The sequence below is a fragment of the Xiphophorus hellerii genome, chromosome 22 (genome assembly GCF_003331165.1).
Source record: "Xiphophorus hellerii strain 12219 chromosome 22, Xiphophorus_hellerii-4.1, whole genome shotgun sequence".
Classification (NCBI taxonomy): Eukaryota; Metazoa; Chordata; class Actinopteri; order Cyprinodontiformes; family Poeciliidae; genus Xiphophorus; species Xiphophorus hellerii.
This window is the reverse complement of record NC_045693.1, coordinates 16,156,171-16,184,167: the sequence shown is the minus strand read 5'-3', so window position 1 is coordinate 16,184,167 and position 27,997 is coordinate 16,156,171. Positions and strand designations below refer to the sequence as shown.

At 36.5% G+C, this 27,997-nt stretch overlaps 1 protein-coding gene across 2 annotated transcripts; it reads right to left on the bottom strand.

The window, feature by feature from the left end:
• Positions 1–8: 8 nt before the first annotated feature.
• parga (poly (ADP-ribose) glycohydrolase a) lies at positions 9–27,975 on the bottom strand. Of its 2 annotated transcripts, none has more exons than XM_032552930.1 (19): positions 27,897–27,975; positions 27,202–27,253; positions 25,434–26,075; positions 25,211–25,334; positions 23,882–24,004; positions 23,677–23,757; positions 23,127–23,201; positions 18,881–18,973; positions 17,372–17,526; positions 13,746–13,825; positions 13,596–13,656; positions 13,401–13,476; positions 10,643–10,790; positions 7,559–7,637; positions 7,318–7,426; positions 7,031–7,136; positions 5,249–5,377; positions 3,924–4,124; positions 9–3,867 (listed from the first exon to the last, which is right to left on the bottom strand). In XM_032552930.1, exons 2-18 carry the CDS (start codon positions 27,216–27,218, stop codon positions 3,952–3,954), a joined length of 2,271 nt encoding a protein of 756 aa, XP_032408821.1. In that variant the 5' UTR covers positions 27,219–27,253; positions 27,897–27,975; the 3' UTR covers positions 9–3,867; positions 3,924–3,951. The 2 variants fall into 2 exon arrangements, with proteins under 2 accessions (XP_032408821.1, XP_032408820.1); XM_032552929.1 differs by having other exon boundaries at positions 27,781–27,954.
• Positions 27,976–27,997: the final 22 nt, after the last annotated feature.

Genomic DNA, 27,997 nt, shown 5'->3' with positions numbered 1-27,997 from the left:
ATTCACCGTCCAGCTCTCCTAAGGTTTACTTTAGTTTGATAAAAGCGAATTCATACATGCACTTACAAATTCATACAAGGAGATGAAAAGAATGTAAAGAAAAAGAAGAAAGTCTGGCTTTTATCTAATGTTAATAGTTTTTAGTGCTACTGCAGAATAACTGTGTCCTTACACTGCATTCCACTTACATTTTTATGTGCACACACATTTCCATAAGTATTGCAAACTAGTTGGGAATGAAAAAGACGTCGTTGCCAAAAGACAGAATTTAATAAATCCCTCGGATAGATCCTGGAATTAATTTGAGGCTGAGGAGAAATGTTACCACCTGTTTTGTTTAAGTAGTCTCTTTGATATTTCCCTGTAAAAGAAAAAAGGACTTGGGTAAAGTTAATCTTGTAATTTGCTAAAACACTTGCAGTGACAAACAAATTGCATATTCATTTTAATACAAGTACAGACATCCTATAAGCAGAACAAAATGCCAGTTGGATTTAGTTGCCAAGTGGAAGTGGATTTTGTTGCCAACACTTGTAAGCTGCTTGTAGCTTAGAGAGGTAGATTGTGACTCTGCACCCAGACAGAACTTAAAAGTATGTTTTTATTAGTAAATATCAAACCCACTTTTCATCGAAAGCTGATGTGAATGTGAGTCTTACAGCTGGCCTGGGAGAATGCGATGCATTTGATCTGATGAGAGTAAACATCCAGGTTGTCCTACGCCTCTTTCTGTGCCATGTCTGGTGATTGGGGTAACTCTCGGCCCTGGAGCAGAGGAGGGGGTTGTCCCTCACATGCCTCACCAGATGGACTGGAGCTTTGGATGTTAGGGAAGAAACTATTCAAAGACTGAAATGCAGATCCAGTGGAGGCCATAAACATTTCTTTGCTGCTTTTTGACTGAGATGATAGAATCCCAGCACAATTGTTACCACAACTCGTTCTTGCCACATGTCTTGCTTTTTCTGGGTCTCTACCACACAAGTGAGACACAGGGATTCCTCATCTCCAAGGCCACAAAGGAAATATTACAAATATATAATAGAATTTGTGTTTATAAGCCTGAGCTCCCACTTCTCTCGCAGAAACGATTTTTCAGTCTAGGATACATCACATCTTTTTCTTCAGTATTAATTATATAGACCAATTAAACTTTTATAGAGGCTGAACAAGAGTCATTTGAGCAAGTGTTTCCAGATTGATGGGCCTCTACCTAGAGTGGGTTAAACAATAAGATAATTGGCCCTCCCTTCTTTCCCTCCAGCAGCTTTTCTCCCCCCACTCCAACTCTACTCCCCTCCTCATCTACTTTCATCATTCATACTCGTTGGCACGAAGAGAACAATACCATTAATCTTGACAATAACATCATTGAGATGGGTAAAAAAAGGCAGCAGCACTTGCAGAATGCTGCAGACATATCTAATAAGAGCAAGGTTTTTTTTTCTGTTCCAAGATCAAATGCTGCATAAACCTTTTAACGTTAAATACTTACTCATCAACCCGTTTGCATGTTTTTCTGAGTACTGGACGCACCATGAAGGTTTTCTCTTTACATCTTTTTATTTGCATTTATTCTGCAGCTGACCTGCACAAGGCAGGGTCAGGCAATTATGAATTGAAATGCCACTTTGTTGTAGTGATTTTGTTGCCTGACAGAGATGGAGTGAAGACTGGCTGCTTTGTGGCATTTTATTAACAATGTTTGATGACAAAAAGAGAGGTGCCTCAGGGAAACATTACAGGCATGTCGTTAAATAGGATTCCGTTCAGAATGATCACTATACAGGAGCGAACTAAGCCACCTATTTAACTTTTTGAGTATTGCAAAAAGACAACTTTTTCTAAAAGTCTGTTTACGGGAATATACATTTTTAAGAAAAGGTTTAAAACTGCAACTCTATAAATTATGATGGCTCATTTATTAAAACGGCCTGGCACATTCAATCCGAATTTGGTGTCTGAATTTTTTTAATCACCGTAGCTGGCTTATCAAAAATATCGGGTGCAGGTAAACAAGGGTTACAGTAGCCCTCAATTGCTGAATCTGCCCAACCAAATTGATTTAGTACATGAGACCACAGCTCATTTGGTCAATGCAGAGCACAGTACAAAGAGTCAAGGAGACACAGATAATGTGTAATCCAGTTACCTCAGCCAAGCCTACACACCATTTATGAAGGTCTGCGTCATGAGGTTATGTAGAAACCCTTATTCTTCTAATAAAACCGAGCTAAAGCTGAATGAGTTTTTTTTCTGAGAACAGTAGGTATACGTCCTATCTGGGAAAAAAAAAAAGTGGTAACATCTCCAATGATTCAATTATTTATTTGACTCTTTTTAAATCCTTCTACTTGTTGGTGAAAGGCAACAAACTTTTCCTGAACTGATTCGGCCATTTTAACCAAGTTATTTCTAAGAAACATCAAAAGGTCATTATTTTTTAAATGTTTGTCTCAAGCACATATGATGTAACTAATGAAAACCTCCATCAGGTGTGCCTGAGATTACACCTGATTTGCAAAAGCGAGCTTTAATTAAAATTTCTCTTTAGGGCATTTAATAATTTTGAGGCTGCAGAAATTGGGGTAAAGATTCTAGTAATAGTTTTATTTTACTATTTAGACAGTTTTGGTTTAATTTGTTCAATGAAAAAAGAAAGTAGAGATTTTTTTCCAAATAAACATAATTTGCCCTGGAATCTACAAAAATGTCCACTTATACGTAAAGATAAATGGATCTGTCCACCTATACCCAAAACTTTGTAAAAGTATTCCCAAAAACACAATTCAATTTGTGGTTTAACATGGCAATACACTGAAATGTTCATAGGCTACAAATACTTTACCACTGCCCTGCGCTTGTAAAATTATTCCGAAGAGGAAAATTACATTTTAAACACAGCTAATTTTTAAAATGTTGATTCTTTGTTGTAGCTTACAAACTGTATAAATCTCAACAAAGAAACACTCCTTTATTGGGATGTTTTAATTAAGAAATGATAAAAATATTACAACCTAAAACACAACATTCAGCACATTTACATCCCAATTTTTTGTCTAAGCCGATCACCCAGTCAAACAAACTGTAAGAAAATACAGTAAATAATAAAATACCATACCCACATCAAACCAAAAATTGAGTAAAAACTTTGATAAAAATAATGACTTTCGTGCGTTTCATTATCTGTTCACAATCTATAAGTAAATACAGTGATAATACTGTGCTTAGCACTGATTATATTTAATAACTATAAAGTTATTCAGCAATAAAGGTCAACGATGACAGTGACCATTCATTTCCTGTATATTCCATCTGAGATGATTCTAGCGGTAGTGATTATTGTTTTGACGCTTTGAAACAAGCCTTAAAGACATGTGGGGTCTTACAGCCATAGATTATATAAAAGAGCAGCAGACATCAGGAGAATATGTGATAAATAAATGTTTCCCATGCATAGACTACAGTACAGCATCTCATTCTCTCTGCATTCAAGAAAACAGAGGAGACAAACTGTTCAAAAATAACAAAAACAATGAAATGCAAGAAAAATTACTACAGTAATTTCCGCATTTCAACAGTGAAGCTTTACCACAATCATGCATATGATGGATATTGTAATTGGTGTTAAAGAAAAAAAAATTTGATCGCACTTAAGAAAAAAAAGGCCTCAAAGAGCAACAAGAATTCACTATTGCTATTAGTTTCATAAACCTTTCACCAGACTTGGTGTCACAATACGAGGCTCCGATAATACCACCAGCAAATAGACAAAACCCTGCTTTGGTAGCTTGTGTCAGAACCACAAACCTAAAGGGAGTCTGGGTGTGTGTGCGTGTGTGCGAAAAGGTGATTCTAAACACAAGACTGAGTATTTGATACCTCTGAAGCTGTATTTTGTCTCGCAGACACATAAAGTGGAACAAAGTTTAAGTTAAAGTTCTTGGCTTGTTATTGAGGTTCTGGTGTCACATGTGACATCCTAGAATCCTTCTCAGGGTTGGACGCTGCGGAAGCGGAGACTTTTTCAAAGATGAAACTGTAGAGAGTGACGTGGGGGCGTGTTGTGCGACAGTTCTTGCACTCTTCGTTGAAGTACTGGATGAAGAGGCTGTACAGCAGTCCTGCGATGGGGAAAAGAAGAAGAAGTGCAGTGACAAAAAGCACTAGCAGGTTGAGGGGCAAAGAACAAGAGAGACTGGAACTAGCAGGAAAAAAAATGAAAGTGTGTTTTGGATCATTTATAAATCTCACACAGACACACGTATAGCATGAGCTGTTTTTTTCTGCACACAGCTCCACTTTAGGAAATGGATGGCTGGAGGGGAATTTCTCTGAAAGGCTTCAATAAATGTCAGCAAAAAAAAAAAAAGAAAGAAGAAAAGCGGGGAGTAGAGAGCCGATGCTGGGGTTAGTTCAGGCAGTAATCCACTCTTTGTCCAGCCTGAATGGATGAGCTGAGACAATAGCTACAGTCTAAAAGACTAAACTTGTGTGTTCTGTTATATGCATATAGACGATTGTGTGTTGATGCCAAAATGGAAAATCTCTCAGTCGATTGCTAACAGCGGCTGTTGTATAGTGTGGGTTGCAAAACATTTCACACATCAAAATACCACACTTTTCTAATTTAACGTTTCAAAAATTTCTGAAAATTAAAGTAAAATTCACAGGCATTCAGGATTGAGAAAAAAAATATTAGAGGAAAAAAAGAAAATACGTGAATAGATTTTATTAGGTTGTATAAAACCAAACTAATCAAAAAGATGCTCAAGATGTGGCCTTTTAAAGATAAGTGCCAATTAAATATAAATAACAAAAGAAGTACTTGTTTAGAAATTTTAACTTTTTGTCAAAGACAATAGAATAAAATAAAAAATAAAGTTGAGACACTCATTATTTTCTCCATACTTTGATTTAATTTATTGTGGTAATCCAGATATGGAGGATGATAAAAGCTTAGTTCTGACAGTTCCAGATTGTTTAGGAACCTTAAAGACGACTCCAGTTTGCTACCAGAAAAAACTGTTGACAGATATTTGTCAACTAAGTATTGAAGACTACCAAAAACTGTAACATAATGTTAAAATAATTAACATAAATGCTGAAATGAGAACTGGTCTTCTAAAATTGATTTTAGATGTGGTGAAAACTGGCCATTTAAAGGTGCACCTATTCAGCGAACAGTAATAGCCTAACTCAACTAATCATTAAGTTTCATTTATTAGGATGAACGTCTGTGTCTTACCAACTGTAACTCTTCTTTCAGTGAGAAACGTGTGCATTTCATGAACGTCTCTCATAAGCTGAGCATCTCCAAATGTGAAGTATGCGACATCTCTCCCGGCCTCGGCAGTTGCCATCAGCTGGATCAGAGCTGAAAGGTAAAGAAGCAGCATGTTAAAGGGAAACCTTAAACCAGCAGCACTCACCTGGATAGGCATTAATAATTTCAGGATTAAACATTTGACCACTGAAATTTCAATCGGCACGAGTAGTTGGTCAAACACCAAGAAAGGTGTGGCTTCGGGCAGTAGAGAAAATGAGTGACAGGAGCAATTTGTATGGGAACAGTAAATAATACTTTGCTAGTAGAATAGCCTCATCAACAGCACTCAATCTTCAGGTCTTTGTAAATGAGGTTTTAAGGCTTTTAAATATTTAAAACAGCTGCTATAGTTTTCTGATTTATTACCTCACAAGACCAACAAATCATCTACTAAAAGGTTTCAAATCTCTACAACAAAATGACGGCTTAGTGTTATGTAGCTAACATATGTCAAGTAAGTAATTTTTTATGTTTAATTGTAAATACAGCAATTATGTTCTAAATATACCAGCTCTAGATAGAAATATCCTTTATTCTTAATGTTGGTTGGGGTTTAGAGGCAGAAAATTCAAATGCTAATATTTGGATGGATTAAGTCCTTGGGAAATAATTAAAGATCAGTGGATCTATTGATAGCATGCTGTAACTGAAAACTGACATCTCCATCTTTAAATATATGCATATAAAAAAACATAAAACACAGCAAAACCATTTTAGTTGAAACACCATCCAACTAGAGAACAACATGTAATCCACTTGTGACCAGGACTAAACAGTTTATGGTTGGAAACTAAAATCCAGTCTTTTTCCTCCCATCAGTGAATGGATCAACCTAAGCTCTACCAGGTTGCAGTGACAACCTTCAGAATGAAACTTGTAAGTGAAGGAGTAAGACACGGAGGACACATAATTGAGCTTTTAAAATGAGCACCAAGTAGTTGAGGTTGGAAGACTTCCTTGCCGTCACCCGAACGTTACATATATTGTCCATATATTGTTCACTGGATTAAAGTCTGGATTCTGGCTGAGTCACATCTACGTTTTTTGACTTGCTGTCAAAAAATAAAAAGTTATGAATGATGATGAACGATCAGTGAATGCAGAAATGTCTAAAAGCACTCAAACAGTTTCAACGTTGCACTCTCTGAGTGCAACGTTGAAACTGGTAAAAAAAAATCCAGAGGTCAGAAAAATCCAGAGGTCAGAAAATCACCCACAAAATCTCTAATCGGTGAATAAAGTAAAAAAAAAGGTCTGAAAAACCAACTGGCCATTTGGATGGGCAGTGTGCACTTCCTACTTATGAATAATAACCTTCGGTATGCCTCCACAGAAATAACCGCTTTCACTTGCATTGTTTCTTTCCAATAATCAATCACAATTTTAATGGGAACCATCAGTGTTTTTTGGGCAGATCAAAAACAGAAAGCAAATAATGGGAGGGTGACACCTTGGGAAAGCTGCTAAGTGACTATCAGACATGAATCTGTTCCTGTGTCTTACTATACAGGCTGCACAGCAGTGGGATTCCTTCAGCAGGAGCCTTGACGGCTGTGACAAGCATTACAGATGCTTGTCTGTTGTGCTCATCAATCACTCTAATTAATATAATATATTTTTTTTTAAATTAGCAAATAGTTTTTAACTACCAAATGAAAACCAGCTCTTTAACATACATATGAGCAGTTCAACTAACAATACCTTTCAGGCGTGTGTCTCCACCAAAGGCTCCACAGCCCCAGTTGCCAGTGGCTACAGCAGGGAGGTGCTTGATGTTAATGTTGCTTCGATAAAATCCGCAATATGCCTAGAAAATATGCACAGGGATTAGAAGGAAGCAACACTTTCTACAGTATATTTATTTAAAAATATGATAAACCTACAAAAAACAAATATAATGTGGAAATGAAACATGTAAAGACATTTTCAAAGTCCACATGAATAGAATATTTTTCTTTTGAGGAAATCCAGAAATCTTTTTTCCTCACCTTGTTCAGTTCCCTGGTAATCTTCTCAGGAAGAAACTGTTCCAGGAAGTGTCTGTATTTAACAGCATCAATGGCCACAATCTCTGTACACCTTCTCTGCCAGTCATCCCTGGAAACACAGCAATGCAGAAGACAAGTGGCCATTCTTTCTTCCTTTACATTCTAAGTGATTACAACCCACTTTCTTTGAATTGTTAAACAACTAAAATTATCACTTGTTTTAAACAAAGGTAGAAAATACCTTGGGGTCTCGTCTTTGTAGCTTTTCTGCCACTTGTAGCTCTCGGCATAACCAGAATATTTACTGTATCGTTCAGTTCCTGCAGGGAAACAAAAGCAAAGCCAAGGAACAAAAATCTGTTATTCGGTGCTCGACAGTGGGAGCACACAGTGGGCCTAAATCTGTTTTAGCGCCTTATTTCCTAAATCAGATTTAGTGCTTTCTACACTCCCTGTGTGAGTACAAAGTATCAGCTTCTATTGGATTGTCATAAATAAACCCCCATTGATTTAATAAGTAATCTTCTTTGGAGGTTTAAAATTAAAAGCCGTTAGCCAACATAGGAAGAGATACTCCAGAATAAGGAAACCTTCTGTCAAACTAGATTCATCAAGTATGACACACATACATGTCAGCAAGATTTTAACTTTTATTTTCTACATAAATCTACCACGACAACCTTATGGTTCTGGCTCTAAAATCCTGGCGGAACTGTTAAAGCTACTGATGTGATTCAAGACAGGAAGCTGACTCTCAATCGGAAGGTTGCATCATTCCCTGGATTTCCCAGTTGGTATATCAGCGTCCTTTAGGAAGACACTGAAGCATGCGTTTGTCTTAAAGCAGAGATATCACTAAGCAGAAAAGTAAAAAAAGTACTGCATTGCCAAAAACTTTACACATCATGTTCTTCTTGATCTAGTTCCTGTTATTTTATATATGATATTATATAGAAAACTTTACTTTACAGTTTAAAATGTTTATAGGAATCAAAATGCACTGATATGCAGTGCTAACTTAGACTCTCGCTCAGAAGGAACTTCAACTTTAGAATGATCACTTATGCTTCCAGGAAGCTGTAGGTGGATATTGTATTAATATAAAAAACAAAAAACAACAAAAAAACCCACACACACAACCTGTTTTTCTTTTTCTTTGTTATTTTTCTTAACGCAAGTGCAATAAAATATGAAAAACAGGTAAAAGTGAAAAAGTTAAGCTATTGGCCCATAGGAAGAACCTTTTAGCAGTACTATAATCTTATTTCTGGTGTCGTTTCAAACCCATTTTAAATAAATTAATGTCTGCTTAAACATCATCAGGATGCACATTGTTTTCCTGGCTCTTCCAAAACTGAAACCCATCTCATGCCAAGGCATGACAGTTATTTATCTGAAATATAATTCCTTTACTTTATGAAGAAAAGAGAAACATAGTGGTCGCGGCATTGCAAATACACAGAATAGGCCACCCATATCGCTTCATCCATCAAAGGAACTGACCACCTCCTTCTTCACCTTAATCAAATTTATTTTGTTGAATGTCCGTGACGGCATCCTGCCAGACAAACTTCCATCACAAGATTACATCAGGGAATCTCTACCTTCCCGTCTACAAACTAACTCACGTCAGCATTTGTATTCCATCTTTCAAGTTATCTCAAGGTAAACTTCTAAATGCTCTTAAGGAGCTCTGTTAAGGAGCTCTAGGGACAGACATAAAGACTAAAATTAGAGACAAGAGTTTAAAAGGAAACGCTGCATACGTGCATAGAATAATCTGGAGGTTTTTAATGAATATATGGCGTAATGGGTCCATTCCATTAGTGGTTGCAATGACCTGAGTTGGGCAATAAATTCCTTTCTGTCTAAATGTAATCATGTTAAGTGCAGAAGGAAAGGGGGGAGGGAAGTGAGTAATGGGAGGGAAGAAGGGGACTTATCAATGAAGGTCGCTAAGGAGAGTTTCAGAAAAAACAAGATGGCGCCTCAATGGTTTTTTGTTTAAGGGGAATGACCAAAGTGGTGCAGGAGCTTAAATCTCAGATTCTCCATTTTAAAGTTTACACCCAGCCAATACAAAATGGAAACAGTGATGGAGACTCTAGCTTTTTCTCTGTATTTGTTATTTATTTACATTAAATGAGCTAAACAGTGGCACAGTTGGTAGCACTGTTGCCTTGCAGCAAGAAGGGTTCGATTCCCGACCTGGGGTCTTTCTGCATGGAGTTTGCATGTTCTCCCTGTGCATGCGTGGGTTCTCTCCGGGTACTCCGGCTTCCTCCCATAGTCCAAAAACATAACTGTCAGGTTAATTGGTCTCTCTAAATTCTCCTTAGGTGCGAGTGTGTGTGTGCATGGTTGTTTGTCATGTCTGTCTCTGTGTTGCCCTGCAACAGACTGGCGACCTGTCCAGGGTGTACCCCACCTCTTGCCCAGAACGTTCGCTGGAGATAGGCACCAGCACCCCTCCCAACCCCACTAGGGACAAGGGTGTTATAAAATGGATGGATGGATTACCTAAAGTCAAAGATAACAGAATCTGTGAGTTATACCATCTGATGTAATGTGAGCACCATGCCACCTCTTGTGGAAACAAAAGTACTTCTGTGATAAATTGATTAAATATGTTCCTAATAAATATCCCTAATGTAAAAATAAATTGGATTTTGTCATGAGTGAACTAACCATTTTGTTAATTAGGCAGAAGATAAATGTGACAAGTAGACAAGTGAACACATCCCCATCTAAAGTCCTGTGTATGGTTTGGGTTCGGTCACTTTCTGCTTCCAAAGCTACATAGAAATCCCACTGGATTAATAAGAGTCAATACTATTCAGCTCCATTGATTATGTGTCGAGTTAGATTTCAAATTAAGCAATACTGAGATGCTCATTTGAGACAAATGACTAAATATTAATCAAAGTGTAAGATATAGAAAAGCACAATTTTCAGTATTTAGCAGACAGATGCATTGTTCAAGCTAAAAATGTGGCTTTGGAAAACACATTGGTTTATGCAACATGACTTCAAGTGAAGTTTTGACATGGTTTAAAAGACCTGGTTTAAAATTAAGACTTATTTTCCAGTTCCAGCACAACAAAAGCGTAAAGTCAAGACACATGACTTTGCGATAAATATTGTGTCAACGCAATTTGCATTGCATTGACACAATAAATAAAGACTGATACCTCAAAACTACAAAGAAGTGTAATTATGACTTTAGACAGAGTTGTTTCAAGTAATTCATGTCAAACCAATTAAAGACTGAATTCTTGTGATTATTTTATTTTTTTTTTTTAAAAGACTATGAGTAACCACGCACCTGTTATAATGAGGCATTCATTGAGTTCCAGAGCTTCAGTAAAGAGACGAGAAACAATGAGCTCTGGGTTGATGATGAACCGGATCTCCTCCTGGACCAGTCCATTTCCTGTGACTCCACCTCCTACATACCTGTTTGCAAAGTCAACCTAATGAGGGGGGAGGAATGGAGAGATACAGGTAAGGGGCAAAGACGGAAAAAGGAAAGCACGTCGTCCTTTATTTTTAGGTTTCAACACTAAATAATCAACCATTTCAAAAAGATTGAAATCTTGTCACATTCTCCTGAACCCAATATTGTGTATCAGCTCATTAGCTTATTTTATTGCAATATTAAGGATATGAACTTAACATTTTAATATATTTTGTCATAATTATTATAAACAACAAAAGCAACAATAAAAAACTAATTATAACTTATTTCCAGTCTTTTTTGTTTTTAAGGCTCCTTTCCCGATATAGCTTGCGTATAGAGGTATGTTTTTTCTATCACTAAACTTCACACAGTAACATTAAATTATATTTAAAAAGATGTATTGATTTTTATTTATGCTCTTTCGTAACCAACAGTAGTTCTGTGTTTTCAGCACTATTCAAACACAATAGCACATACTGATAAGTATTTACCAATTCTTCCCCAGGAAACTGCCTTATTTGCATCGACATAATAAACAAAGGTGCTACCTCATTCAGTAATGGGTCTAGAAATGGTAGATTTTAATTTGGCTGCAAATAAATGAAAATTATGTCCCCATTTTAAACTTAAACCAAGTTTACTTTCTAGCACACCCTAATTGAGTCCAACTTATACAGTTGCATGCAATACTATAAAATAATAAAACATATATATATTGCACTTTGGGTTGTTTATGCAATGCTGATGACAGGAACTGCTATTGTCACTCTCATTACTTGAACAAACAACTATTATTTTCCCATTAGCCATCACCCACAGAGGAGGTTTAATATAAACAAATGTCTAAGGATGACCATTTCCTCCTTGGTGACAATCAAATTAGAAAATCAAAACAAAAACAATGCACATGAAATTGAAATAGATACAATAAATACCAATGAAATACATAAGGTACAGCTGAGCAACTGTGGAAAATCTGAACAACAGTAAGGCTGTGTTGAGACTAAGTATTACATTTTATCTCTGAAGGACAACATCTGACCATCCCTTGTCATTTCCAGCTAGTCAAAGGTAAATGAGTAAAACATCTTATGATCTCAGAAAAAGCCAAGTGGATAACATTTTATTTATTTCACCAATTAAATTCAACAACTGAAATAGATTGAGTAGATATGGTGGAATACATAAAGTGTGTATTTCTGGTAATTTTTATGATTATGTCCTCAAAATTCAGTTCCTCAGAAATAATATATAAGCCTCCATCCAAAACCTTACAGAGTATCTGGGATATTGTCAAGAGAAGGATGAGAGGCACCAGATCCAAGAACGCAGACAACTTGAAGGGAGTGAATAAATCCACCTGGACTTCTGCAACACTTCTGCACAAACTGATCGTGTCCATGCTACACAGCACTGTTGAAGTAATTCAAGTATTAAATGCATATGGTAGAGTACATGGACATACTTCACTTGTTGAACTGAATTACTGAAAATGTACAATTTTGATGAATTCATTGGGATTAAACTGAACAGAAGTAAATTCCTAAAATTAGAAAAGTTTTTCACGTGAGAAGGTTGTAAAATGATGCTGTTATCTTAATATATTTATCTTTATTCTGAAACATCGCTTCATTATCTGATCATACAATATAGACCATTGTTAATACATAGGCCTAAATCTAAGATCAACAATTCTATGTAAAAATAATTTGAGGATGCTCAAATCTCCCTCCAAAAATTTTCTCTTTGTAATCATCTGTAAAAACTTCAGGTGTAGGGAATATTTTACAGATGCTACATATCCTTAAATCACCGTCCTTGTTTGGGTGGTTTAGATAAAAGAATAATCCGTCCAATCACAGAACAGATACTTATACATGCTGTCAGAAGTGAGGGTTCTGCTCAGTGGCCCGCAGCTACGTCAATCTGTGTGACAGTAAGTGTGTTTGTATGTGCATGTTTTCCAACCAGTCACCCAACTCCTCACCTTTATCTCTGGTTCAGCTCCTGACCTCGCCCCCTCCCCCCTTCAATCTCACCCCCTGACAGGATGACAGCCTGCTCTGCCCCATCCAAACAACACACAGCCACTGTCCGGCCTGCTGAGGTAGCCGTCAATTCTCTTGCAGGACTCTTGGCCCAGTGGGTCATCCCAGTGCAATGCCTAACTCTCGTCATTTATATTTTCTCCATGTGCCATCTTCCCTCTATCCTCCCACCCAGGGGTCCTCCCCTCCACCCTTGCCTCTCTGAGCTGCTCATGTGTATACAAATACTGTCAACTGCAGTAAAATAATAAATAAATGCAATAGCAGCAAAGGAACACAGAGGAGGATAAAATCCAGTGGGGAGAAATAAATACCTAATTATAGGTCTTAAAAAATGTAGTATAATTTTTACCACTTTCTTTCTTCCTTTTATGAAGCAAGAAGGCTGCTGATTATTGGTAGATGTGTAACCTTGAACAAGTTGTGTTAAAAAAGAAATAGTATGCACATAAAAGCTGAAACTTAAATTCTGCTTTAAAAGTATGAAAAAGAAAGTCATCAGTGACTACAGGAAATCATTGAGTCATGTTAAATTATTCTTTGCACTGAATGTAAAGCTGCACAAGAATCCTTACCTGAAGCATCCCGTATCCATCATCCTCAATTGTCCCCTTACAAGTGATATGTAGGCGCGTCAGCTGAGTCTGAGAACTTCACAGAACATTTTCGGTTACCGACTGCTACATGTGTATTTTGATGAAAAATTATACATTATTCTAATTTACCAGTCTTGAATAATAGATTTGGTTAATAATATAAGTGGTGTTTACCTTTCCCAGTCTGGTGGATTGGTAAGAGTTTGTCTTGTGAATGTAACAAGACCATTAGGTCCTTGAAAAAGACACAAAGCATAAAATGGCTCATTGACTCAATAACAAGAAGAACAATTAGATGAAACTTAAATAATTTTTGGATCTTACTTGTTTCAGTAACTCTCCTGAAGTAACACAGCAGAGTTTTTAACTTCTCAATTTTTCTAGGAGAAGAGCCTTCAAACAACCTGAAATAAAAAAATAAACAGACATTTGACTTCAACAAAGAGCTTTACAAAGAGCTTTTTCTACATTATGATGTTAACTCAGTAATTTATTAAAAATCCATAATAATGAAAACAACTTTTTTATGTTCCGACAGAAAAGAGGAATTCACATTTTACAGAACCCTGTAAAAAAAATGTGAAAATGATTTGCTGCTTAGATTAGACGAGACCAACATCACTGAATATCGACCTGAACCTCGAAGTTCAGATTTTCAAATCTCTGTACACATCATCTATAATGCAAGCTTTCCAACAAAACAATGTCTGGTCCAGCCTTCCTTCCTTAATACAGTGATACTGCCTGCCAATGTTTTAGTTTTTGGGAAGTTAAAACTAAGGTGGAAGAACAAGTAAAGAGTAGTGGACAGAAAACTTAAATCACCACATACTAGGAAACCCTCCATTAAAACCACCCCAAGGTTTTGGTTAATCAAATTAAGCATTTATCTTCCTCTCTAACTGTTTTCTTTTCAGTTCAGTTAAGATTTAAAACAGAGGAATGCAATGAAATGAGAAACGTATTGCACTAAAAGCCCTTCAGTGATAAAAACCCCCCCAACATTTATTAAATACAATTCAAGCATAAATGGACAACTTCAGTTCTCCCCCAAGTATAAGAAAAAGATTTGTAACATCCTAGATCGATAACAGTAAGTCTTGCACCAGGGAAAATGAGCTATAGAGACACAGTGGATGAGAAATGGGTTCAGAGTGATGTTTAAAGTGTTATTAAAAAAATCAAACAATGAATTAAAGGGAAGCTACAAGCCATTTGCATATATTTTCAAAGATAAAAGGCTGCCTCCACATTTTTTTCCCCAAATGTCTGCTAAATATAATTAAGTTAACATGTTTAAATAAACATACATACCAATTTAATCAAATTACTTAATTGTAATTCTTATTCTGTTGTATAGAAACCACCATAAAGGCTGTGTGAGTTTTATCTTTACTGATCATATACTTTTTTTCACTCAAACAATAAGAAGTGCATGGAACTTTTCTGCCTGTAAAACATGGTTCCTGTCACTTTCTTCTCAAACAGCAGAAAACACAAGTTAAAGAGTCTGCTGCCTTCTGCGTTCCCCCTCGAATACATCCATCACTTAGCAGAGGACAAACCTTGACAGTTCTGCCAAAACAGCAATCAGCAGATTGCTTGCTGCTCTGCTTGTCCAAGACGAAGAGCTACTGTAGCCAATAAGCAAAGTGACGGACACTCCCTCAATTACCAGGAGAAAGGGAGGGTCGGTAACGATCCAGGGCCCATTTTAGACTGCAGTGGTTGTCTTATTTCATCTTCTCAGAAAGACCACAGCCAACCCCCGCCCGCTCTTGTTCTGTCCTGCATTTTTGCTGCTGGCAGAAATGCTGATAAGAGGTCCAAGTGGTCCTAAAAAGCCAGCTATGTAATTGAATCAATGTTTATATTATTACAGCATTCTTGCAGATAGCACACGGAAAGATAGGACCAAAGTACAGATAGAAGCACAACATTGGAAAGGTATTATGTGGACTGAAAGAATAAAATAACACTGATCACCTCTAAAGTGTAACAGCCCCACATTTGTTGGCAGCAGCTTAAGGGTTATTCAGATTAAGTAATAGTAAAATAACATAATCATTGTTTAGCTGTATTACTCATAATTTATCTCGATAACGTTTAAGATTTATCAAAAACAGCAACTCCAGTTTGTCAGGCAACAACTGGGTATTACATTACTCCTTACTATCATTAACTAGAAGGAGGAGCTCCAAGAAAACAAGAAAATTGAGTTGAAGAAGTATCTGGAAAAGATATTGTTATAATGAGGCATTTTCTGACCAAACTGAGACAAAGCAGGTAGCAAAATCTCACTAATTTTCTGTGCCCTTACCCATATACAGTAGTGTAAAAAAAATCTCATCAACTGTAATTCTGCAGTTGTTATGGATGTGTTAAAACCAAACACTAACGCTAAGGGGCGATATGAACAACGAGATTGGTTTTCTGGAAAAAAAGAAAAACAAAAGATTTTTTATTTTAAGTAACAGAAGGAAGGTATTTTTATACTTTGAGAAATGTCTAAAAAGACCCTGTTAAGTTTTTAGAAAGAGTTTAATGATTCACTTCAAAGAACAAGACAAAGCAGAATACAGAGTTCATGAATGATCAAATTTGAGAAACTTTAGAGAAAACTAAGAATACCCATTTTTAGGTTTTACAAATCACAACCACAAAAAGCAACTAATCAGTAAACAGCAAGGAACTACTTTCTTTTTTACTTCAAAATAAAAGTAGCTCTCTGGTGCAAAGTATTATTACACCCAACCAGCTTTCAAGTGTTTTAGGAACCCCTGATCATCCATGAAACTTTGAAAAAAAAAAAAAAAAAACACCTTAGAAATGTGGACCGTGAATGCTGATATTAGAGTTGTGGACATCTGTGCTACTACAACAGATTATGTTAATTGTGCGTCAGATTTACGGACATATCAGAAATGTAATAAAAAGGTTCCAACTCATGACATTTGTACATAAAAAACAAAGATTAATTGCATTTAAAATTTTGAACACGTTAAAATAAAATAAATAAATTTATAACAATTAAAGTTCCTAAATAAGATTAATCTTAGAGCTTTTGTCCTGATTTTTCTATCATCTCTTTCGTCTTGGTAAAATCTAAATGATTTCAAATATGTATCTGCCTGGGTTATGGATATTATGTAGCTTGAAGGATTTACATCCATCAATACTCGCATCTAAAATTCAGATAAACCTCAAAATTATATAAAGTCAGAGAAAACCAGGTAAGTGTGTACTTTAAAACAGTCAAGACAAAGTATTTCAATTAGCCCTCATGTTTTTCTTTTGTCTTCAAAAGACCATTTACTGTTGAACTGATTGAAAGAAAAAGAAAACACCAATTTATAAAACACACCTACTACAATCTTCATCCCACATAGAGCACATAACAGAAACAGGGGGAAAAAAGACAGATCTCAGCCCACAGCCTAAAATCATTTCTAGTGATAGATGAAGTTATGTCAAGGACAGCAAAACTAAGTTTGACCAAAGAAAAAAAACAATCAGTTTACTGACCTTCTATCAGTAAACTGACCTGCAAGTTGACATTCTGAATGGAAAGTAATGAATCCAGAGGTCAACAAACAGAATTAGTCAAACTGAGTAAAAATCACAATGATTTCTATTTGACTGGTTTTCAAGGCAGTAGCTCCCCCTGATGGAAATAATGCTATCTTGAATGGAAGGAATACAATGAAAACATCGCATTTAGGCAACATATTCCTCACACTTTCATTAATGATGGTCAAAGCCTTTAATTAAAATGACAGTTTACACTTAGCAACGGACAACACAAACTGATACCTCCTCTCTCCTGTTTAAAAAAAAATTCAACAAGGCATTTATGTTCGTGATATGTCTGAATTAGGGATTCCCACTACTGCTTACAATACTGTGAGTGCTGTGTTTGAAGAATCATGTCTCCATTAGTGTTTGTTTACCTGTAGAAGTTGATCTCAGGATAGTTGCAGTACTCCGACTTGCGGGAGTTGCGTCGAGGGAATGTGCAGAAGAAGGCGTTGGCCAAAAGACAGGCTATTTGCTCCTGAGACAGAGTCAGGGAATGGTTCATACCTGACTTAAGTAAAGGAATTGGCTGGAGGGAGACAAAAACAGAACACAAACACACGATTTATAAGCATAATAAGACTAGAGGATGATGTCAATGCAACCAGACAAAAACTGGAAGACTAAATACCATCCAATCAAAAGTGAATCCTGAAAATAGATACAAGGTTTTGTAGCTGCAGTAGTGCAGGTTGGAGGGCTGGTGAGTTCAGAAAATTAGTTTAGCAGGAGATAAGGAGGGCTCCATTAGTTAAATGGGTGGTAGTAATTAAGGTTCCGGTTTTGTTGCTCTCCCTCAGGTTCGTTCAGTCAGACACATGGGGCCCATCAATCTTTACTGATTAGGGCTAAAGAGCCTCCCAAGGCCGCCAAGTAGGCAGATCGATACCACCTCTAATCACACACCCATAAACATTACCTTTTTAAACCCAATACTACAGACAATCTTTATACTTTCCAACTTTACAGTCTTACTAACAGTGGTGAACAGTTGACTTGCTTGGAAAACCACAGGAGAGGTTTTTCCTCTCCTTTCCGAGTGGGAGTTGAATTCAGTAAATTGAATTAACTGAAGACTCTGTAATAGATAATGCAATTACAAAAATACCAATCTTGTAATAATTCCTGTATCGCTATAATGGATGACAGAGTCTGAAAACAAAGACAAATGAAGATGACCTTTAGACGGACCTCTAAGAAGGACCAGCTGTGTGTACCAGGAATTTAAAAGAAGTCTGTGGACTTTAATGGTCAGTGTATCAGGCCCGGTTAGACTAAATGTATTTCTCAATGAAAGGAATCCCTGGTGCAGAATGTTAACTTCAGCAATGAAAAAATGAAAAATGGTCAACAACCAGAGTGTGCAATACCTAAAACAAACATATGACATGTATTAATCCGTTTAATCATAAAAAGGCTTGATGCAGGGATTTAAAGTTAATAACTTTGTTAAATTATGACTTAAAAAAAACACTTAAAATGATCTAAGCTGGATGCATTTATGGATAATATAGATCAATCATTAAATGAAAAGCAATTGTTGGATCCCCTTCCAATATAAAAAAATAATCTTTTGCACAAATCTCTCTTGAGACAACATTAGCTAATCTAATGTTAGATTAGCTAATCTAACAAATATGTACCTAAAGTTTGTAAAACTAAGTTACTCAATTGTTTTCTTTCTTACCTCTTACTATAGGTAACCTGACTCAGGCACACGATTTAATCTAAGACAAGACCTTCAAATTTAAAAACATATTGCAACACAAAATATTTTGAGTGAAATAAGTACATAAGAAAATATAATGTTTGTATATTAAGAGTATTAAAGAAAAAAAATCAGTCTGCAATGCCATAAAGAATTAAGAGAGAAAAATGCTTACCATTGTGCAGAGGCGAGGCGCACTAAGTGCGAGCTCTACCATATTAGGTAGAATGCCCTCAAACAGCTGTTGCACCTCACAATGCTCAAGATACTGAAATAAAGCCAAAATATAGAAGTGGCGTCAATTTTTATCAGTCTGATATATTCAAGGAACCTCCAGTATTTACCTAGAAATCGTTACATGTACTAACAGTCCAATTTCAATAAAAGGTTTTCTCAAACAAAGGTTTATAAGATGAGTATGAACCTGCAAGAATAATAAAGCAAATAATTAGTAAAAAAAAAATTCCATAAGTATTGCATAAATTTATATTTTTATTTTATGCTAGTGTTAAGATACCCGTTTACTTAATTTACCCTTTACGTTTGAATAATTTACCATTTGATTTCTTTAAACCATTTTTCCCCAACCTGCTTTGCTATAATTTCCCCTCCTTTTTCAGATTTTAAATGCCTAAAATGATTTTGCCTTATAGCATTATATCAAAGATAGACCATTTTTAAACACGTATTTATTTTAAATTTGCTTTCAAATTTATTTATTTAGATCGCTCTCCTATTTTTTCCCCCTTCTGCTTTATTTTCACATGCATAATTAATTTACATTTTCTTTTTTAATTTCATTTTCTGGATTTCACTTCCCCCCTCGCTCTGCTGGACTTAAGAAACGACAGGACCAATCATACTGTTCTGGTCCATGTGGTATTCCAAAACGTTGATGTTAGACCTCTTGGACATCAAACAGTCCCAACGTTTTAAAAGGAGAAAAATAAATAAATAAATAAATAAATAAATATATATATATATATATATATATATATATGCTGCTGAGCCACTCACAGCACAGAACGCATTTACAGAGGAAACTATCATCAATCAGAAAATGAGCCCGCCATGACCGAGGCACCCATACTTCAGCTGCAGCTTACCTCAGCATCCATGGGCAATTCCCTCTAAAATAAACATCCAGGTTTTCCATCATACACCCAGATTTACAACACAATCATTTATGAGTGTATTGGCTTCGAATGTCACCGTCATCAATCACTTGCCTTATTCTATCAAGGTAAGCAGGGGAGCTAGCACTGATTAAATGGACCTTCTGGAGCAAATGCAAATGACCAATTGTGGGGAGAGTGGCAGGCTGGTTGATTTTCAAGAGGAAGGCTTCTGCGGTTGACTTAGCGAGGAGCATTTATATGGCTGCAGAGCAGGTCTGACTAAACGCTGTCAGAAGTAATGAGCTGGCAGACATCATAAAATGCTCCTGTGGGACTAATAGATGGTAGGTGATGCAGCAGGATGATGGCAGAAAGGGGAGAGAACTGCATTTAAACAGCTAAAGCAGCATGGTACCATATGGTTAGGCAAACCATGCGATTTCCATATTTAAATGTCTTAAAGTATCTCCAACAAGTCCTAGTAATTAGAGATTTCGGGTTAATGGTGATTTTATCTTCTGGTTAAAAGGTAAATGTAATTTTGTGAGGGGAAAAAATACACAAGTATTGGTTTGTTTAAAGTAAAAATGGTTTCACAAACAAACAGCACAGAAAACACAAACTGCTGGGTTTTTGTTTCAATGTCAGAGGTTCATTGGTAAGAGCTACATCAGTTATACTTACTCTTGGACTGTTACCCTGCTCTGTCCTCACAAACATTCATCAGATAGTGACACGGTGACAGTTTCATTCGGCTGAGAGAGAAACACTACGACGATTTACAGACAAGCTCTAATTTGGATAACCCTTTTTTTTCGCCCTCCTATGGCTGCTACACATTGAGAGGAACGTCAATCATTGACTCCGGGGCAATGCGCCTCCACACAATGACCCCCCTCCCCAGGAACAAAATGTTGCTCTGAATCAGGCAATCCTGAGTAAGGAGAGGAACATCAGTTTCATTTCAAATTCACGATAATCTGCTTGAAATTTAGTTGTAAGATTAACTAATAGGGTTCCCTTCACATGTTTATTACCAAATGCTCAGATTTTCAACTCAAGGATTTTAAAACAACTTTTAAAAACTACAAACAATATGAACGGATAGGTGGATTGACAGATAGGCAAAGGTATAAATGACTTTATAGCAAGGTGATAAACTGTTCAAAACAATAGCAAACCTGCAATCACTGATTAATAAACAAAAATATATTACAGCTTAATTAGATATAGATATTAGATATAATTAACAGATATCCACATTTTTAGTATTGTACTTTTGTGTATTACATATTGAACATTGCACATTACAATGACAACATATTTAACATATGTTGCGCAGAGGGATGGATCAATAAAAAGAAGAATGGAAGGAGGAAAAGATAGATCAATGTTATATTTTCCAGGATAGAAAATAAGTCTTCAATACAAATATGTAGCCACACTCTTGCTTCTGTGTCCAAGGTTATTCAGGTCTAGGCTGAATAACTAGACTCACACTATATTAGGTGCCTAAGAACCCTGATGTAAGAAATGTGGCTGTTCTTCATAACAGTAGGTATAAGATTATGTTCAGAAATTATGTTGGTATAAGACCTAAAAAATAGACATTTCCCACAATTGACATGAAGCCACTTGTAAATCAATCCAGTGAGTTTGTCGGCAACTGACTAATCGGCGATTGGAATTTGTTCCGAAGTGAAACGCCTCTTAACTGGAGGAACTGGATCCGCTTCATCTCCGACAAGGTTGCCAAAGTTTATCATTAAAAATGTGCTGCGTTCATAGAGATTTGGTGAAAACTAACAGTGAACAAAAAAGCTGTTAAATGTTGCCAGGTGGGAACATGTACTTAATACACACCTAACCCGCAGCATTTATAAGTTGGAATAAAGTTTATTCAATTTCCAAAACCCAAACAGGGCCTGGAAGTATGTAAAATATGGATTCAAGTTTGTACATTATCAATATCACAAAGAATTGCTATTACAACAATACAGATGACTTACAAAAAGCACAAGCATTCATGCAAGTAAATAATATATTTGACTATGTCATTATTTTTTTTAAAAGCCATCAACAGACATTGCCTTTTGAGCATCTGTTTCTAGAAAGTTTTGAGATAAAATGTTTCATACTTTGAGTACTCTTCATTGAAACATGGAGGAATACTGAAGCTAAAACAACAAAGTGTAAACAGTAATGAGGATTTTGTGCCACCACAGTGTTTCCTGCAGGGTAATACAATAAATTTATGTCCTATAAAAGGTCCACATTCAAAGTGATTGGACAGAAAGACATGCTGATCATAGAGGACAGGAAGGCAAGTGTCTTGCCTCCCTCCTTAGTGTCTTTACAGATTTAATGGGACATTTTAATTACATTGAATTAAGCCATAAGAGGCTTAGGTTGCTATTGACCCAATGAGTCGTCCTCCAAGAAATTATTTCCCACAAGAGGGAAAAGGAAAATGGTCTGAGTAATTAATTATGAGAGAATGGACGTAAGAAATAAATGTACCTTTTTCTAGTGAAATCACAGAGCCGTCTTAGCAGTTGTATTTAATTAACTTCAACAACTTGACGAGCATATTTACAAAGAAAAACGTTGATGATTAGATATCAATGTATATGCTAAAACTTGCTTTCTTCTTAACTTTAGGGAGAATTACACTTGATATGCGTCAAAGAATATTCCTTAAAAATGCAAATAGCTCAACACAAAACATCTCAGAAATCAGTGCATTTCAAAGAAAAGACAGTTCCCACCAAAACAAATGCTTTGGTTTTGTTTGATGGTAATATTAATAATATTTGTTTGCATAGTTGGAGTGAACTGAGGATAGAAAGTGAGAAAAGGAAAGAGAGAAAATTAAGATAAGCCATTGCTCTTGTTTATATGCAACAGCTGCTGATGCTTTGATCTGCACTCGTCTGTGCTAACTGTAAGGTGCTCCCAGGAGCCTCTCAGGCACCTGATGGGGATGATGAGCAGCAGCATGTGTGCAGTCAAACGAATTAAAGCAGACTTTCTTCACAAGCAACTCTAAACTGTAATATGCCATTAGCTTGTTTCTTTTTCTACAATAAACTAAAGATAACATCATTGTGGCTTAAAAACTGATTACTAACAAAAGAATGACATGTTCATTACTGTTTTTAATTAATATTTTAAATAACTTATATAAACAAAAGCTCAAAGTTTTGCCACTTTCACACATATGAAAGAAAAAAAAATTGGCATATTCATTGACTATATATTTCTTATTTACTTTGTAAAACAATCATGTTCAGAACTGCTTACCTCTGTGCAAAAAAGGTTCAAGGCAGTGAAGTCCCACTTCTTTGCATGGGCCGTGTTGTACCTCAGTATTGCATCCTGAGGAAGAGAAGGGAAGCTATTTATTTTCAGAAAATTGACAAGTTAAGGTTGGCCGTCATTGATCTTAAATCGAAAATTCAAATGTCTCAGGATAGCACTGTGTGTGAGAAGTTTTATAGCAACCTGAAGAGTTGCAGACTCTGCCACCATGTGGTTGTTTGTGGTATATGTTTAGACATTCATAAAATGTTTTAAAAGAGCTAAACTAAAACCTAAGAGAAGAAACTCTACAGATTAGGCTTTTTCTAATGTTTTTAGGAAAAGCCAATGGCATTTCTTCTCTTTGGTTCTGAACATCAGTTAAGAAGTTTTTTTAAACTGTTTAAATAAGCAACAAAACAAAACATTTTTTAAAGAAATACATAAAGAAAAAAGTTGATGAAATGAATTAATCAACATTTGAATTGTTTAGTTTAACAACAATGAGCTGAAATTATGACTGACTAAACACACAAGTCTAAAGCACTCTTACCCTGACATCCAGACAACTTTTGAATCCTCTGTGTAAGGCAGTATGGATCAGTTCCCACCGACTCTGGAAACCACTTCCATCCTTTATAGTTATTATTAAAGAAAAACATAATACTTGTCATACAACAGTGAGATCTTTTAGACCAATCACATGATTTAAAGGGAGGCTATGGTAAACATAAAGCATGAAATTATAATTAATATACCTCAGTCTCCAAAGGAAACAGATTTTTTTCAGAGCAGGGCATCTTAACAGACAAATCATCCCACACATCTCTGAACTTGGAGGGGTATGGGATGGGGACTTCTCCCTCTCTGAGGAGATCTGTCTGTAACAGGAAAGGCAACAAATCCCATCTTTAGCACCTCTTCCTTATTATCTTGTTCCATGTAACCACATGGAACAATAAATTATTGTCCGAAGCAAACTCGAACAATTAACACAAACAAACAAACAAACATAAGTGATTCAATAATGACATGACTTGTAAAAAAAAGAAAAGAAAAACATTTAAGACAAAAGATAACATAAACCAAACTAACCATCATCGTCATTAAAAACCAGTATTGAGTCATACAGACTGTTTCTGAGATAATAGGTTGCTATTCAGGGAATTACTGTGATAGTATGAAATGTATCCAAAAAGTCCATCCGTGACTAAATAACTACTACTAGAAAAACCACAGCGAACCATTAGTGGTATTAAACCAATGTGGAAGCAACAGAGAACAGCAAAACCAAAAAGTGGTAGAGCCATAAAATCACAGAGCAAAGTTAGCAAACGCTGAGGCTCACAGTGAACAGAAGCCACCAAGTTTCTACAAAGTCAGTAGCTACAGGTAAGAAGATTTATTAACAGATGGACGAGCAGATACAACATTTGACAATGGGATAAGAAACACAATCTGCAATTGCAATGCTTTAATTTTCTTTTTATACATTTACCCAGACCTGGAATCTGCATAAATCAATCATGCTTTTCCACAAAATGGAAAAGTGTTATTTTTGCTTAAATTCTATGAGAAGGTAACTATTGCCAGGATCGTCACTGATTATAACTCAGTTTCTAACAGAAATAACTTTATTATGATGGTCTGTGAAATTATTACAGTTGATAAATGATAAAGTGTGATGTTTAACACCACAGTAGTCAGTTTTCATGCAATAACCATGCACCGTTGTCTAGTTTGGCTGGCCTGGATGTTGATGGAACGGCTTTCTTGTAGCCTGATCTACAAGAACATCCAGAGTTCCTGTGGGACAAGCAGTAGAGGATAGGCAGAGAATCTTTACTGACAAGACACCCTGAGGGAATCTCAGAGAATGGCTCAGCTCAGCCCAGTGCCGTCTACTTCATTTTCTCTCTCATGCTGTCTGTATCTCTACATCTAAAAGAGAACGTTTCACAGCTTCTTGCCACTAATTAAAACAGAAGATATTCCAAGTGAGTCATGCTCACTTGGAATACCTTGGTGAGAATAAATTCTTCTTTTTTTTTTTTTACTACTAAATAAAAAAGTGGTTGTTAACTCACCCTAACTGTGACAGTATGATTCGGCGTTGCTTTTAGGTGAGACAGAGGTGGAGCGCATTGAGGTCTTCTGTTGAGCTCATCTATGGGAGTCCCGAGCCATGCTTTGTCCAAGTTACACTGAAAACTGAAAATCACAGGTCAGTGAGAATGGAGTTAAGTAAATAGCACTGTCTGAACAGTCTTTTCTTTCTAAAACACCAACCACCATATAAAGAAGTTGTACCTTTTACTAATCGCAGCTGGCTGGCTCTCAATTAAGTCCTGACTCATATCAGACGAGCCGCTGCACTCCCCCATCTCCGCATCTTTTTCTTCGGTGCTTGTGGTGACAGGACAGACTTTTTCCTGAGTCAAACTTCCAGAGTCGGAATCTTTCACAACCTGCTGAGATTTTAAACCCGGATCCTTTGCAGAGTCCTCCGCACAGCCAACCGGACCATCACAACAATCTGATAGACTGTTGACTACAGTGTCGCACGGTGGACTGTCAGGACTCAGCATTTCCACATCATTGGGTATGCCAGAAATTTTTGTGGGACTGTTACTAAGACAACGGGTGAGTTTTGCATTTGACGGGTGTGCAGCAACGCAGGATGTTTTAACTGGGTGAGGACCGGGTGAACTGGCTCGCCTCAATTTCTGTCCATTGCTGTTGTGAGTTTGGTCACTTCTGCTTTCTGAAGTACCCGATTCATCCCCTACACCTGCAGACACACAGTCTGCTGAATTTAGACAAGCCAGGCCATCGGGTGTGTTCTCTAATGGTATGTGGTCTTTAGTTTGATCGGACGTTTGAAGCTCTCCTTTTGCATCCGTTTGTTGAACATCGCTCTTTATGTCTTCTGGCCTGGGGTCATCAGTCAAACTGTAGAAGAAAAGGGAAAATAAGGAACTCAACAAAAGAGCTGCTCTCTTTAAAGCACTTTTCCAATGGCAATACTGTGCCTCGCAAAAGTATTCATACCACTTAAAAGTTTTAAATGTTATCACAATACAACTACAAATTTCAAGATATTTTATTAGGACATAATGTGATGAAACATCATCCATAGCTGAAGTTAAGGGAAAGGACAAAGTTTTCTAAAGTTTTAACAAAACCAAATTGGAAATATCTAAAACAGGGGTCTCAAACTCCAGTCCTCGAGGGCCGCAGTCCTGCAACTTTTAGATGTGCCTCTGCTGCACCACAGCTGAATAGAATAATTAGGTCATTAAGGCTCTGGAGAACTGATCTACACAAGGAGGTAATTAAGCCATTTCATTCCAGTGTTTTGTACCTGTGGCACATCTAAAAACTGTAGGACAGCGGCCCTTCGAGGACTGGAGTTTGAGACCCCTGATCTAGAAGGTAAAGAACTCATTCTCCTTTTGTCTGAAACTACTGAACAAAAATGAGTAAAGCCAATTCTCTTCTGAAGTAATCCACTTAGTAAATAGAGAACACCTTCTTGTAATTTAATCTTACAAGATTAAATTACAATTTACATAAGCATCACACTTACACGATTAAATTACAAGAAGGGGGTTCTCAACAGGGGTTCTCTTTTATCTTTTTAACACTTGGCAATCCTTTAAGAAAACCTGTTAAGGTTTGGAACAAACTTGAGGCTGAGTTAGAGATTTACCTTAACAGCTAGACATTAAACATACAAGTAGAGCTACAGTAAAATGGCTTACACCAAGCATTTATTTGTTAAAGTAGACCACTCAGCAAATAGTCCAAGTATAAAACTGCGTGGGAACTGGGAACTGACAGGACTTTAGAAAAAAAAAATATGTTCAGGAATGCACTTTACAATTATATATAATTTACATAAGCATCACAGTTTGTGTTTAATACACAAGTATTGAAAAAGTTCGAGATGAATGAGTACTACTGCAGTCCTTTATCAGAAACCTGCAAAGCAAATAGCATCCACACCTGCCTAAAGCTTCTCAGAGTAGAACATAAAATAAGCATGCAATGTAAAAAAAAAAAAAAAACGCTTTACCTGCTTTGATGATCCATCTCTATCAGTCGCTAACAAGTCAACGCAAACGCACCTGTGAAACAAAACAGCAGAGTGAAACTACAAACTGTGCTACAATTACTACAAACCGACAAGAAGCTACTCCAAGACCTTTAAATAAGTAAAACAAGATTTGAGTTGGGTTACATGTCTCTCAATATTTTAAGGCTAACTTAGATGGACTGGCCGCCGTAAATATTTCAGAACACGCGGCAGAGATATATGAAACTGCTAAATAAAGGAGAAGATCAGATAACAAACAAGCTGCCAGCGGTAAGTAGAACTACAAACTAAGATGAGCAAGCTAATTGACTAGATAATTATTCACAGTCGATAAACCAGAGGAATGGATGGTAGAGAATGTGTTTCTGAAGTATTTGTTTTTCTCCCAGCCTGACTGTTAAAACATCTTGCAGTGCACATCCCGACCCGAGCTGTCTTTGACTGGCAGAAAGATTTAAGCGCTTTTCGACCGTCTTAGCTTCTGGAAAACAAAATATAAACACCCTGAGCAAGCTAGCGGTACTGTCTTTTTTTTAAAACAAAGAAATGTCCACTTACACCGGTGCACCTCTTAAAGGGAGATGTTCGACGACAAAGAATTACAAAATCATCTTAATACCTCTGCATGCAAACTGCATCGCTGCAAATATGACTATTTAAACATTAACTTTCACCTCGTTTCTCCAGGTGCGGTGACACCACCAAATCAAAACCGTTCTTCTTCTTGCTTGCTTTTTAGTGGCGGTTGGCAAACAGCAATCTGGTGCTTTACCGC

What these genes read in the sequence shown, in the direction of transcription:
- parga (XM_032552930.1), bottom strand. An exon ending in TGTTTCCTTTGGAGACTGAG is followed by an intron (nt 23,758 to 23,881) that starts GTATATTAATTA and finishes ATAACTATAAAG; the next exon opens with GATGGAAGTGGTTTCCAGAG. An exon ending in TGAACCTTTTTTGCACAGAG is followed by an intron (nt 18,974 to 23,126) that starts GTAAGCAGTTCT and finishes GCTTTATTTCAG; the next exon opens with TATCTTGAGCATTGTGAGGT.